Below are 13984 nucleotides of genomic sequence, written 5' to 3'. Positions count from 1 at the left end.
TATCCCACCCGGCGCGCGGGCTGTGCGTGCCCACGGCGCGTGCCGCGGACACCCGGCTCGCCCCTCGCCGCCCTGTCCTGAGCATCAGGCGGGCTCCTGCAGCTCGGAGCGCACAGCGAGGGGCTGCACTCCCCGGCCGATGATCCCTCAGCACCCGCCTGGGCTAGAGACGCAGACACACCGACGCAGGAAAACTTGTTTTATTCGCGATCCCCGAGGGTTGCAGCTGCTCTTGGCTGAGATTCCGCGTGCGCTTTGTCTCTCTCCACTCGCCACAGCCCCCTCCCCCGCTTCCTCTCACGACTAACTCCCTCGACACACTCTCCTCCGACTCTTGTCCTCCTTCCCTTCCTCCTCCTCCTTCTTCTCCGCTGGTCGCATTCACGCGCTTCCTCCCTCCCTCCCCTGGTGTCACTTTTTGCCTACGCGCCCTCTCCCCTCCCTCCCCTCCCCTCCCCTCCCTCCCCGCCGCTCCGCTTATAGCCGGGCGCTGGGCGGCCGGGCGCAGAGTGCTCGGGAAGCCGGAGAGGAGGCGGCACGGCGGTGGCGCTGCAGAGGCCGAGTCGAGACGCCAGGCGGCCGCCGGCGCGCAAGGCGCTTTCCAGCTCCCTCCCGCGAGGGTACAGCCCGCCTCCTTCAGCGGCGCCTGCAGCCGCGGGCTCGCTCTCGCCTCCGGAGCTCACTCCGGGAGCTGCTCCGCGGGTGGCGGGCGCAGAGTCCGCGACGTGGGGATCGTGAGGCCGCGGCGATCCGCCCGCGGTAACCAGCCCGCGAGCCAGAGTTACATGCGCGCTCCCTTCGCCCGGTCAGTCGCTGTTGCTTCCTGGGGCTGAGACGTCCGCTCGTCCCCTCCCTACCCGGTGACCGAGGCAAGAACCCAGCCGGTCGTGCACTGTGGCTGGTCGCCACTGTTGTAAGTCTCCCCTACCGCCGCGGACCTGTTGCGGGCGCCGCGGGTTTCAGGGGCTACCTGGCCTGCGGGGTGTGATCGCAAGGGGTGTGTGTGCGCCCCGGAGCCTGGAGCTCCGACTTAGGCGGCGGTGGGGAGCTGTTCTCGGGGCGGAGACCTGGTGTCCACCGCTGCCCTCCCACAGCAAGAAGAGCCGGGCATTGCTGGAGGGGGCTCCTCTCGGTGGCGCGCCGCCCGGGCGAGCTGCTGCAGAGCTAGGAGCTGAGCCGGAATACGATCAATCCCCCCCGCACCTCCTCCCCCCTCCCCCCTCCTCCCCCCCAGCGGAAAGAGCATTGTCGAGCGCGCGGGATTGTTGGTCCACGTTGCACCCTACCCGGCACGGTGAGCAATAGGGCCACGCGCAGACGCCCCTAGTGAGGGCACGTTCACTGCGGCCAGACGTCTGTAGGGAATGAATGAAAACTGGTTTCTGAAAAATTAGTTTTTTCTCATGGAAGTATTTAGTCTTACCATGCTTAGTTTCGAAGGATAGGAATTGGTGGGCAGGGTGGAGATGAACCGTTGAACTTGGCGTGTGTGTGGTGTCGCCCTCACAGGCATGGCCAGAGTGTTAAAGAGCATTACAGGTGTTATAGAGGACGGTATAGTAAAATGCTTTTCTTGTTAACAATCTCTTTATAATGTTCCGTTGTTATCAATAATATGAATGTCCGAGAAAATCTGCCTAGTTTCTCCTTTGATTGCATTGAGATCAGGTTTAAAACCCAAAGAAATGTGACACGCCGCTAAGTATTGGAGGCCCAGAGCCTGGTTAAAGAGCATTAAGTGAACTGAAGTTACTGTAGCTAGAATCCCTTTTGATGTTCACTGGTAATAGCAGCCCCTTTCCCCTTCTTTGTAGAGGCAGGTTAAGTATATGTGTGCGTTTTTTTGCCACTTAACTTGGCATGCAAATATTATTTCTCTGGGGGCTTAATAAAATGCCAGAAGGATGATTCATTTCATGTTGAAGGTGTGTTTAGTGGCTGTATACGTGGTTTCTGCTGATGTTCTCACATCTGCATAATTTTAAACTAGAAGGCAAGTCGTTTCCCTTGGGTCTTCAAGTTTGCCTTTTATTTTAATCAAATATTGCTGCAAGATTGTTGGATTTTGACTGACACACTTCTCCATCTGGGTGGCATCCAAGGTGACAGGCTAGGCTCTTTCTGCTGGCTTTATGAACCTACCTGGGAAATACAGGAGCATAAACACAGGATGCAAAGAGATGCAGATCCTATATCCCAAGGTCTTCTAAACTGTTTTGTTAAGTGTAAGCCTGGCTGTGAGTGTTGTTTTACACTGCTTAGGGAAACGCCTTCCGGGCCGGGTGGGTGTAATTCCAGCTCAGTCTGCAGGCACTTTGGTGCTTATGTACCTTGTGCAGCCTCATTATTCTGTCAGAGCTGCATTCACTGTTAGCCGGAAAGAAGGCAACTTTTTAAAATTAATTAATTAATTAATTTATTTTTGGCTGCGTTGGGTCTTCATTGCTGTGCGCAGGCTTTCTCTGGTTGCTGTGAGCGGGGGCTACTCTTCGTTGCGATGCGCGGGCTTCTCATTGCGGTGGCTTCTCTTGTTCCGGAGCATGGGCTCTAGGCGCGTGGGCTTCAGTAGTTGTGGCACACGGGCTCAGTAGTTGTGGCGCACAGGCTTAGTTGCTCCGTGGCATGTGGGATCTTCCCGGACCAGGGCTTGAACCCCTGTCCCCTGCATTGGCAGGTGGATTCTTAACCACTGCACCACCAGGGAAGCCCTTTTTTTGTTGTTTTTTAATTGAAGTATAGTTGGTTTACAATGCTGTTAGTTTCAGGTGTACAGCAAAGTGATTCATTATATATATATATTATATATATATAATATATATATACTTTTTTAGATTCTTTTCCATTATAGGTTATTACAAGACATTGAGTATATTTCCCTGTGCTATACAGTAGATCCTTGTTGGTTATCTATTTTATATATAGTAGTGTGTATATTTCAATCCCAAACTCCTAATTTATCCCTCTTCCCCCTTTCCCCTTTGGTAACCATACGTTTGTTTTGTCTGTGAGTCTATTTCTGTTTTGTAAATAAGTTCATTTGTATCTTTTTTTAGGTTCCACATATAAGCAATACCGTATGATATTTGTCTTTCCCTGTCTGACTTACCTTGTATGATAATCTCTAGGTCCATCCACAGGAGGCAGCTTTTGAGGTTGCTTTGGAAGCATTAGCTTAAAAAAAAAAAAGCATAGCTACTCGTTTGGAATTCTTGCACCTTTCTGTATAAGGCATAGGAATATTTATACCATCTTTTGAGGTTTAGGCTTAAAATCTTTCTCAAAGAATTTCAGCTTGAATGTACTAATGCAAATGATGACTACAGCAGTAGAACAGCAGGGATGCTAATACTGTTTTAACACATTGGAGAGCCTAGTGTATTCACATAGGGTCCTGTCACTTGCTCTTAGGAGCATTGGGCATTGGGTAAAATGGACTAGACCATAGAGGCTTAGCTTGAGGGTTGCGGTGATGCTTGCCTTCTCACCATTTGTCAAAGCCCAAGTCACTGTGGAGACTGATGGGTGTTTCATAAAGGCTTCTTAACACCAGAGCCCTAGGACTCTGTTTATTTTCTTCCACTAAGTCACGTTTACTCACAGTGAAAAGTTACATGCCCAAAATGAAAGAAAACAAGTTGCAACTCCTAATAGTATGAGGCCTGTGTGTCAAAGGCAAGTTAGGTACCTGCCTCTGTTGTTTTCTGCGCCTGCCTTGCCTCCGCTGCTCAGGTTGAAGGAAACAAGCAGGCCTTGGGTTTCAGCTCTGCCATAAGGACTGGCTGTTCCGTGTTTGGAACAGATACTGTAACCACGCAGTTTACCCTCCTGGGATAAACAGTTTCCCTAGGAATCCTTTGACAGGCAGGTTCTTGAAGCTATTATTTCTTTGAAGTAACAGAAGGGTAGGGTGAAAAAGGAAAAAGATGGTTCAGTTTTTGAAGATAGGTGATAGGCATGTCCTGTATCTTTAGCCTACAGTTTGATTACTGAGGAAAGCCAAAGAGAGCATTCGATTCTGCTATAATTTCCGTTTAGATACTGAGGAAAACACTCTAGTCAGCAAATAAATTCTAGAGTGGCCCTAAATTAACAATGGCAGGCAACACACATACACACACACGTGTGTGTTTTGATTTAGATAAAGCGACATTTGCATTTTGGACTCCCTAGATGCAGGTGCCACCGTTTGCAGGTACACAAGAATGGTCCTGGTGATGCCCTGTTTAATCAAGAGAGATGGGTGGATACATCCTTTGTTCTTGCAACTGGTTTTCTAAGATTTGATTTAAAGCAGGGAGAACAGAACAACAGAACTCCTGACTTTGCTACTCAAAATATTCTTCCTTTTCTGTGCCCGAATCGCCACTTTGGAAGCTGTCCGGAGCAGGAAAGGGGAGTGGTGACTGTGGCCAGAATCTATCCTGTTTCCACGATAGCTTGCTGATCAGTATATGGTTGTGTTTATATTGGGGCTCTTTCAGGATGCTGTAGTGGTAGAGGTGTCTGGTCACAAATTATTTGTAATGATAAATAAAGGTTTGGTCATTTTAGAAGTTGGCCTAAGCCTGTGGTTTTAATGTTACATTTCCCATTTACTGCACTTACACTTTGGTAAGACACTGGGTCTTACCAAAGGAATTCTTGATGGAATTAATTAGTAGGTATTTGTTTTACACATGGCTTTATGATGCTTGCATAGGGCATTAAAGCCTGTGCACATCCCAGCGTTACGAGAGCTGGAGGCCTGGCATTTCAAGTGGCCAGCAGTGAATCAGCTGGACCAGGGCAGGGAGCTGTGAGAATGAGACCTTGCTCCTCTTGGCTTTTGCTGACTTACATTCTCAAGGACTTCAATATCCTGCAAGTTGGCAATCAGGTTTTCCAAGATGAACCTGCTCTTAAGCAGTGATTGTTGTTTTTTTTTTAAACCGTGTATAGTTTAAATAGCTCAACAGTATTATAATAAGTGTCTTTCCTTATAGGTAGGTAGCCGTCTCTGACTTTGTATAGGCCTGACTGTCCATTATTCAGAACAGTAGGGTGGCAGGGCCAACAGCGAAGTGTTCTGTTTCCTCTGTCCAAAACAATTGCTGGTTTGGTTCGGCCGTTCTGAACACTGAGAGCATCAGGTTCAATAGTTGTGTTTTGTTTTTCAGGAGTGGAAACAAAATGTCCGTCAGCGTGCACGAGAACCGCAAGTCCAGGGCCAGCAGTGGCTCCATTAACATCTATCTGTTCCACAAGTCCTCCTACGCGGACAGTGTCCTCACTCACCTGAACCTGTTACGCCAGCAGCGTCTCTTCACCGACGTCCTTCTCCATGCTGGAAATAGGACCTTCCCGTGTCACCGGGCAGTGCTGGCCGCGTGCAGCCGCTACTTTGAAGCCATGTTCAGCGGCGGCCTGAAGGAGAGCCAGGACAGCGAAGTCAACTTCGACAACTCCATCCACCCGGAAGTCTTGGAGCTGCTCCTCGACTACGCTTACTCCTCCCGGGTCATCATCAATGAAGAAAACGCAGAATCGCTCCTGGAAGCTGGCGACATGCTGGAGTTTCAAGACATCCGGGATGCCTGCGCTGAGTTCCTAGAAAAGAACCTGCACCCCACCAACTGCCTGGGCATGCTGCTGCTGTCCGACGCGCACCAGTGCACCAAGCTGTACGAGCTCTCCTGGAGGATGTGTCTCAGCAATTTCCAGACCATCAGGAAGAACGAAGATTTCCTCCAGCTGCCTCAGGACATGGTAGTGCAGCTCCTGTCCAGTGAAGAGCTGGAGACGGAAGACGAAAGACTTGTGTACGAGTCTGCAATTAACTGGATCAGCTACGACCTGAAGAAGCGCTACTGCTATCTCCCGGAGCTGTTGCAGACGGTGAGGCTGGCTCTGCTGCCGGCCATCTATCTCATGGAGAATGTGGCCATGGAGGAGCTCATCACTAAGCAGAGGAAGAGCAAGGAGATCGTGGAAGAGGCCATCAGGTGCAAGCTGAAAATCCTGCAGAACGACGGCGTGGTGACCAGCCTCTGTGCCCGGCCCCGGAAAACCGGCCATGCCCTCTTCCTCTTGGGAGGACAGACTTTCATGTGTGACAAGCTGTATCTGGTCGACCAGAAGGCCAAAGAGATCATTCCCAAGGCCGACATCCCCAGCCCAAGAAAAGAGTTCAGTGCCTGTGCAATTGGCTGCAAAGTATACATTACCGGGGGGCGAGGGTCTGAGAATGGAGTCTCGAAAGATGTCTGGGTTTATGATACCCTGCATGAGGAGTGGTCCAAGGCGGCCCCCATGCTGGTGGCCAGGTTTGGCCATGGCTCTGCTGAACTGAAGCACTGCCTGTACGTGGTCGGCGGGCACACTGCCGCCACTGGCTGCCTCCCGGCCTCCCCCTCTGTCTCTCTAAAGCAAGTAGAACATTATGACCCCACAACCAACAAATGGACCATGGTGGCCCCTCTCCGAGAAGGGGTCAGCAATGCCGCAGTGGTGAGTGCCAAGCTCAAGCTGTTTGCTTTCGGAGGTACCAGCGTCAGTCATGACAAGCTCCCCAAGGTTCAGTGTTACGATCAGTGTGAAAACAGGTGGACGGTCCCGGCCACCTGTCCCCAGCCCTGGCGTTACACGGCGGCAGCTGTGCTGGGTAACCAGATTTTTATTATGGGGGGAGATACCGAGTTCTCCGCCTGCTCTGCTTATAAATTCAATAGCGAGACTTACCAGTGGACCAAGGTGGGAGACGTGACAGCAAAGCGGATGAGCTGCCACGCTGTGGCCTCCGGAAACAAACTCTACGTGGTTGGAGGGTACTTTGGCATTCAGCGATGCAAAACTCTGGACTGCTACGATCCAACGTTGGACGCGTGGAACAGCATAACCACGGTCCCGTACTCGCTGATCCCTACTGCGTTTGTCAGCACCTGGAAACATCTGCCCTCTTAAACACAATGCATCCTAAAGAGAGTGAGCGTAAGGTAAGAGTCAGTTTAGCTGTAAGTATCCGTATAGTTGAGCTGGCTGTGTAAGCCCGTACATGAGTGAAACAGGCTCCATATAGCGCATCTTACAGAGAGGTTCCACATGAACTACAAATAAGAGCACTTGTACCCCGGAACTTAAACACTTGTGTTGACCACAGCTGCAACCCCCCCAAACATAAGGCAGTGGTTCTCAGCCTTTATTGGGCCTCAGAGTCTCCCAAAGAGCTTTTTGAAACCTGCCCACTCCAGAGGCTGGGTTTCATTAGGTCTGGGTGGGACCCAGGCATTAGCATTTTTAGAAAGTTCTTCAGTGATTCTAATGACGGCCAGGTTGGGAACCTTGTCTCCCGAGCCCTCCCTGTGTGCCGGCAGCTGGGCTGTGTGTTTCCCATGGATCATTTCATTTGGTCCCTACAACAACCCTGTGGGATATTATTATGAGAGCACTTCATAGATGAAAACACCTGATGTACACAGGGGTTAAGTAAGTTGCTCAAGGTCATAGGGCTTAGCAGGCGGAAGGGTTGGTCAAGACATCAGCCCAGGCAGTCTGGCTCTGGAGCATAAGCACTTGAGCTCACTCCGAATGGCTAAACTTAATAAACCTCACATTGTTATCACCCCAGGAAATAATTGTAGATTTTTAAATTTAACTTCCTCAAACCCTTTTTAGAATGAAGTGGGGTTTAAAAAATTGAATGCTGAAAATTATTCCCATTGTTTTCTGTCCAGAATTATTCATTAGCTTATTTTAAAGGTTTTTCCTTCTTCCCCCCCGCCCCCAAAAATAGCCCCCTTTAGGGCATTTATTAACTTTTGAGAAGTCTAGGTCTGTCCTTATAAAAGGTTGCACCTGCATTGCATAAGCTTGTCTGATGTATGGACACACTGAGCCATCTAAACTGCCCTTCCTGCAGCTTTTCAGAGTTAATCAGTCAAGCTGACCCCATTGTCAGGGCGAACAAAGGTTGTGTTTCTGTGTCATATATCTGGGTACATAATGGTTGTCTTGTGTACTTAAGAGTATATAATACTCTTGGCTCAAATAATTAATAGGCCTACACAGTTCAGGGTTCGGGAAGCTAATGGCCGCTTTGCTGCTGTTAAAATAAAGCATTCTCAGGATTGGCCCCGGAATCACTTAAGCGTATCTAAGTGTAGTACGGAACACATGGAGTGGATTGATTTGTTTTGGTGACTAATGGGCTCATTACTAATAATAAGAGAATAAAATTTAAAAATCTGCTTTGGAGGAACTGCTGGGAAAATGAACTCCTTCCCTGGAAAGGTTTGGTTCTGTGTTCCCTAGTATGTTTCACACCTTTGAAGGGGACCTTCTTGCGAAGAAGGGTTTGGACTCATTTGTCTTTTCTTTCCTCATCTCTTACAGCTCATTTAGAAACACCAGTAAAACTGGCCTCCCTTCCACATGTAATCGTTCTGTTTCTTTCACTGCTTCAGTTATCTCCTCCAGCCCACTACAGGTAGTACAGTTCTTAGTAATGTAATGTTTTCCTGGACTGAGACTCCTTCAAAGGAGCAGGAACTGTCAGAACCGTCCTCTGGGGAGCAAATGGGGCTACAAACTGGTTTTTGCAGCCTTGCTGGCATCTCAATAATCCTGAATAAACAAATGCTCTGAAAGGGGTTATTTCATTTGCGATATGAATGCATTACTCAACTCTAAAGAAGGCTTAAAGGACCTTCTAGGCAAAAGCATCAATTAGCAGTGCACTAAATTGGGTGTTAGTCCAAAACTGACTATATTTGCATAGGAGAGCCTTAAAAATTGCCAGTGATGGTGGCGGTACATCCAAATGGTAACTGGCTGGCATCCTTGGAAGTGGCTGGCATCCTATATGTCATATAGGTAGAGAGACCACATGTACATTCTGTTTCTAGCTGTGGAGTCTGGACCTCTCTGCACTTCAGAGATCCTTTGTCAAATGAGTGATTCGAATTGTGCTTTCCTTAAGATCTGTCCCAGTTCAGACTTGGGTGAATTGATAAATGAGGAAAAAGAAAAGAAAGGCGTGAGAATACCTAGCCAGTGCCTGGTACATATTAAGTGTTCAATACTCGTATTAGTTTTCTTTCCTCCCTTCAATTTAGACCTTAGCTCGCAGTGGGATTAGCTTTGTGTGTCATGCGAAAATGAGGTTTCCTTGACTATTATCAGCTTGTTATCTTCATTTTTGGTACCTCCTTTCTCAGCCCAGAGTGAGTATGTTGGCAAACACTCGAGTTCACCCTCTCCTGGGTATTTGAACTTAATCACACATGTCCGGTCCCTGGGAAATGGAACAAATAAAGTGTTCGGTTATATTCGAAACAACATCCCCTCTGCCCTTGGTGCTCTTAGCCAGAGAGTCAAGCACAGAATAAGGAAATTCGACAAAGGGTGGCGTGGGGCTGATCAAAGCCACTGTTGGAGCTTCCGACGGAGAGAATGTTGGTTTAAATTTCTAAAGTTTACTACACACAAGATAGTGTTAAAACACTTGAGCCGGATGGAGTGACTTAAAAGAGGTGCCGTGTAGGTATCAGTCCTGAGCTGCAGACGCTTCCGGGACCTGGCTTCGCCCTCCACATGTAGGTGCTACCCGAATTAATACAGTGTTAACAAAAAGTTTCCCTAGGTCTAAAAGCTTATCCACCAAGGAGATTTTAACTCTCTCCAGCTGCTCCCAGCTGCCGGGAAGGGACAAAGAGGAAATTACTTCTGATTTCGCTCCATTTTCATGGTGCTGTGTGGCCCCCAACTTGACGGCGTTTGGATTTTGGTTTGCTTTTGTTCCCGGCCCCCCTTTTTAGTGGTGGTTTTGTTTTGGGGTTTTTTGTTTTTCTGTTTGAGTATGCAATCTCTTGACATTTCATATTATCACAAGATACATTCTTTAGGCCTCATGTTGCTGTAGAGGTTTCAAGGAGGTGAGGGTGGGCGATGACACCCGTAGTCTAAGGAATGTCTTGAAAGCTTGAATCACCGTTTCGAAACTGCCAAAAGAAACAACTAATGAAATGGATCAGACTTCCGGACACACAGGAGCAAGAAGTCAGTGCAAGGGATGAGCGCCCCTCCTGAATTCCCTCTGTCTGTACTTCGAGTTTCAGCACTGGGGCTGCAGACTCTTATGCTAGGGCTGGAAATGGGCCCCAAGAACAGATAGGGTGAGCATTTGAAAGACGAAAGCCCTCTGCAAAGTCTCCTTCTGTAAAATTAGACTTAACTAAACGGGAAGGATGGGTGGTGTGGGGAAACAGCAGCTCCTATGAAATGTGCAGGCTTCGTGGTTATGGCACCTTGAATTTATATTCACATTTGATGGCGGTTGATTCTGTAGATAATAACACTGCATACCACAGCCCGAGTCTCCTAAGTGTGGACTGATGAACTTGGAGAATAAACTCCAGCCCTGGGCTGGTGAGGCCTGGTATGCTGTCATGTGAAAGAAAGCGAGACTGATTTCTGCCGTAATGAATAGCAGAGATGCATTTAAATAAGAGGATTAATATGTCTGCCTTCTATATGGTGAATAAATTTAATTTGGAATCCTTTATGGTAAATGGGTCCAAGGCGGGCGTGGGGGGGTGCGGGGAGGGGATTGGCCAAGGAATCTCTTGTGACCCTCTGGTGATCACTTTACAGTGGCTCTGTTTAACTGTGGAGAGGAATTATGAATGTCGGAAGCAGAAGAAGGCAACTCGTAACAGCACCTAGATGTATAGGTTTGAATTTTAAACGTATATATGTTTAGGAAAGAAGCAAAGATCTTTCTTCGGATACCACGGTTTTTGTTGGGCCATCTGCATGCATGAATGCACCTACCGAATGTAATTAAGACCTTTGGAAGCCATGTTGACCTACTCTGTCCCAAGTTTAATTTTTTTTTTCAGATTTTGAGACTAAGAAAAAATTTTCCTTTTCCTCTAGTTTAGCTGACTCCATCCCTCAATGAGACAAGATGGGATCTCTACTTTGGAGAGGCCAAGCTGAATGAAGAGAAAGAAAAGAAAAAGGAAAAGAAGTTGCTACAGTCCAATCCACCACACCTTGTAAATGCTTCTAACTGGACTTGAAGGAAGGGGGGAGGGGGAGGGGGGTGGGGTTTTCAGTGCAAGAGGCACATGGTTTAAATATGAATGAACGAACCTGTGATCTAGTCCTTGTCTTGTAATTGTGGATTAATGTCAGCATTAATCAGCCCCTCAAAGGGAGAGAAAAGCCGGCCCTTTTCCCTTGCTGTACCATGTTCAGCATTTGATTTCCATGGGTTCCACCATTTATGTGTAAAATTTGAAATGGTTGTCACCTCTCTCTGAGGAGCAAGCTTGAAGCCTCCACACCAGCTGCTGTTGGAGATTGAAAGCCCGACTGGGGGGGCCTGGAGGGACGCTTGCTGGGCTGGCTGCAGAGTGAGGACCAGTGGACTCCACGATAATCTCCGAGGGGCTGTGCTCCCCAGGAACGTTTCTGAACAATGGGGACATTGTTGTAGCTGTTTGGTAGATGTTCTTTTCTATTTATAAGTGACTTTAAACTTTCCCTTGGCTGGTAAGAAATTTGTTGTAGATTTAGCTATTTATTGTTTGAGGCCTGCATGCTGAAACAATGCTTACAGCTGTCTTCACGTGTATGGACGCGTGTGAACGGTTGTACGTTTTGCACAATTTTGTGGCTGTTATGACGTGCTCTGCTGCACAAAAGTGAAAACTTTGGAGTTACAATTAGGAATATAACTGGAGGGTGGGTTGGGAAGGGTGGGGGGTGGGATTTTGTAAATGTCAAGACAGGGAAGGATTACAAGACAGAAACTTAAGTTACATCCTAGAGGTAGAGAAAGCATGAAGGTCATTTTTCTCAGACTCATCAACTTTGACTGGGGTTTTGTGGGCTGTGGTCCTGCCAATGGCTCCTGGGGCAAGAGAAGGCTTCTTTCTGCCCTTCTCCTTCCTGTCCGATTCACTTGCTTCAATCTCAGCTACTGAAATTTGGAAAAAGGACCAAATCGCTTGGCAGTTGTTTTTTTTTGTTGTTGTTGTTTTTCTCCTCTGTGTAATATCCTGAAATCCTGGAAAATGCTATAGACTAGTTCTGTATATAGGGCACAGGTAAAGGCATTGTCCAAAGTTTATTTATTTATCTATTTATTACCCTATGAGAATGCTTGGCCATAACCACAGTTAACAGGAGAAAACGGAACACTCACCGATGGAAATTAATTCACTCACCGGATTTACTTGACCTGGATGGGTCCTTCTCTCTTCCTGCTGTAGGGTTTAGCAAGTGCTAAAAGTTCTCCAAGGCAATATTCACATGGGTACAATGTATACTTTAGCGCTCCCTCTTAGGTAAGTCTCTAAAAGAACTCTTTGGTGCACAAAAGTGACACATATGGCCCCCAAACACCAAAGAATTGTAAGCAGTGGCCCTTGCTGAGAGGCTTTCTGGGAGAGTTGGGAATCAGTTGTGAATACGTTCTTTGCTAGTTCAAGTGCTTGTTTCCTAAACACGTGCCGTGGTAGTTATTAGTGGTAGACTCATAGGTGCTTCCTCACAGGTGTCCGGGGAAGCTCAGAATTTGCAATTCGCACTGCTTTCATTGCTGTTTCTCTCATTACCGTATTTTAGAAAATAGGGTTTAAGACCAATAACCTTTGACATAGTGTGTTTGCATTGTCTAATGACAGATGAATCCTTCACATTTCTGTCCGCCTGAATATATTAGACTAACTGTACATGTCTGTTCGTGCCGTGAGTAAGTGGGTTATAGTTGGACCAAAATAAATGAACGGTTGGAATCAAAGGGTCTCAATACTTTGCGGTAGTCAGCCCCTCGCTTCTAGATGTGTTCTAATGCAGCGGTCCCCAACCTTTTTGGCACCAGGGACCGGTTTCGTGGAAGACAGTTTTTCCACGGACCGGGGTGGGAGGCGTGGGGAGCGGTTCAGGAGGTAATGCGAGCAGTGGGGAGCGGCGGGGAGCCACAGATGAAGCTTCACTCGCTTGCCCTCCGCTCACCTCCTGCTGTGCGGCCCGGTTCTTAATGGGCCTAGGACCGATACCAGTCCACGGCCCGGGGGTTGGGGACCCCTGTTCTAAACAATGCAAACGTCTGATTGTACCCTGGCAGTATATTGTAGCAGTTACAGCTCCGTAGTTTATGATGCAAATCTGCCAACATGTGGGTGTCACTGCGTGGCTTTTGAAAGCAGGGTGAATTTTTTGCAGTTGTTTCAAAGTTGTGGTCTGTCCTTGAATTCTCTATTAATTGCTGTGTGTGAGCCAGAGGGAGCTGTGGTCAGGGTGGGCCCCCAGCCTGCAGGGAACTTTCTGGACTCCCCACTCTTTGAATTGATGGAGGCATTTGGGCTCACTACTTGACCATTCTCACCCTGTGAAACGTCCTACACTTTGAAGCAAATACAATTCACAGCACAGTGCACACAAAAACCTTGGCATAAGACAGAGAAGGTTCTTCTTATTCTGTGGACTGGTTGCTGTGGAAACGGATAACAAAGGGCAGCCTTCCACTTCTGGTATAATTGTGTAGCCCCCTTTTCTCTGGGCTTGACACCTGTCTGAATAAGAATGATTAGAGCTGAATAATATCCCTCTCTTGACCATTGAATATGTGGTTCACATACAAAACTGTATAAGTTGAAGAAGTAAAGTGTTCGTGTTCATATGTACTTGTTCGCTACTACATTTTTGAGGTTTTGTAAAACTGTTATTTTTTTTTCACAATGTGAAACTGAAGGTCAAATAAATTATTAGAGATTTTCTCTTCATCGTGAATATGGGTCTTTATTTGAATACAACATAATTTTAGGCATTGAAAACTTGTGCTTTTTCTAGTTTAATCCAAAAGAGGATCATTTCAAATTTTTTTGGATGTCTTCTATTTCACCATTTAGTTACGTCCATTTATGAAAGCAATTTTGCACATTAAATAATTAAAATTTTTGACCTTTTAGAATATTTAAGCAAACCAAAACTACCTCAG

General features: G+C 47.3%; 1 protein-coding gene across 6 annotated transcripts; it reads left to right on the top strand.

Moving 5' to 3' along the window:
* Nucleotides 1–488: 488 nt before the first annotated feature.
* On the top strand, nucleotides 489–13769 carry ENC1 (ectodermal-neural cortex 1). Of its 6 annotated transcripts, XM_089909017.1 has the most exons (5): nucleotides 489–805; nucleotides 5157–6971; nucleotides 10627–10811; nucleotides 10912–11033; nucleotides 11302–13769. In XM_089909017.1, exons 1-2 carry the CDS (start codon nucleotides 786–788, stop codon nucleotides 6937–6939), a joined length of 1803 nt encoding a protein of 600 aa, XP_089765143.1. In that variant the 5' UTR covers nucleotides 489–785; the 3' UTR covers nucleotides 6940–6971; nucleotides 10627–10811; nucleotides 10912–11033; nucleotides 11302–13769. The 6 variants fall into 6 exon arrangements, with proteins under 6 accessions (XP_089765143.1, XP_089765141.1, XP_089765142.1 ...); XM_089909015.1 differs by lacking the exon at nucleotides 10627–10811 and having other exon boundaries at nucleotides 10917–11033; XM_089909016.1 differs by lacking the exon at nucleotides 10627–10811.
* The last annotated feature ends 215 nt before the right edge of the window (nucleotides 13770–13984 follow it).

Source organism: Delphinapterus leucas, chromosome 3 (genome assembly GCF_059928025.1).
Source record: "Delphinapterus leucas isolate spDelLeu-1000000601 "Yukka" chromosome 3, BTC_Dleu_Yukka2, whole genome shotgun sequence".
Taxonomy (NCBI): domain Eukaryota; kingdom Metazoa; phylum Chordata; class Mammalia; order Artiodactyla; family Monodontidae; genus Delphinapterus; species Delphinapterus leucas.
Note: the sequence above shows the minus strand (reverse complement) of the source record. Positions and strands in the feature narration are given on the sequence as shown.

Bases quoted from the DNA above. Each gene is read 5' to 3' on its own strand.
- ENC1 (XM_089909015.1), top strand. From the start codon at position 786: ATGCGCGCTCCCTTCGCCCG. The intron at 806-5,156 runs GTCAGTCGCTGT...TTTGTTTTTCAG, and splicing joins ATGCGCGCTCCCTTCGCCCG to GAGTGGAAACAAAATGTCCG.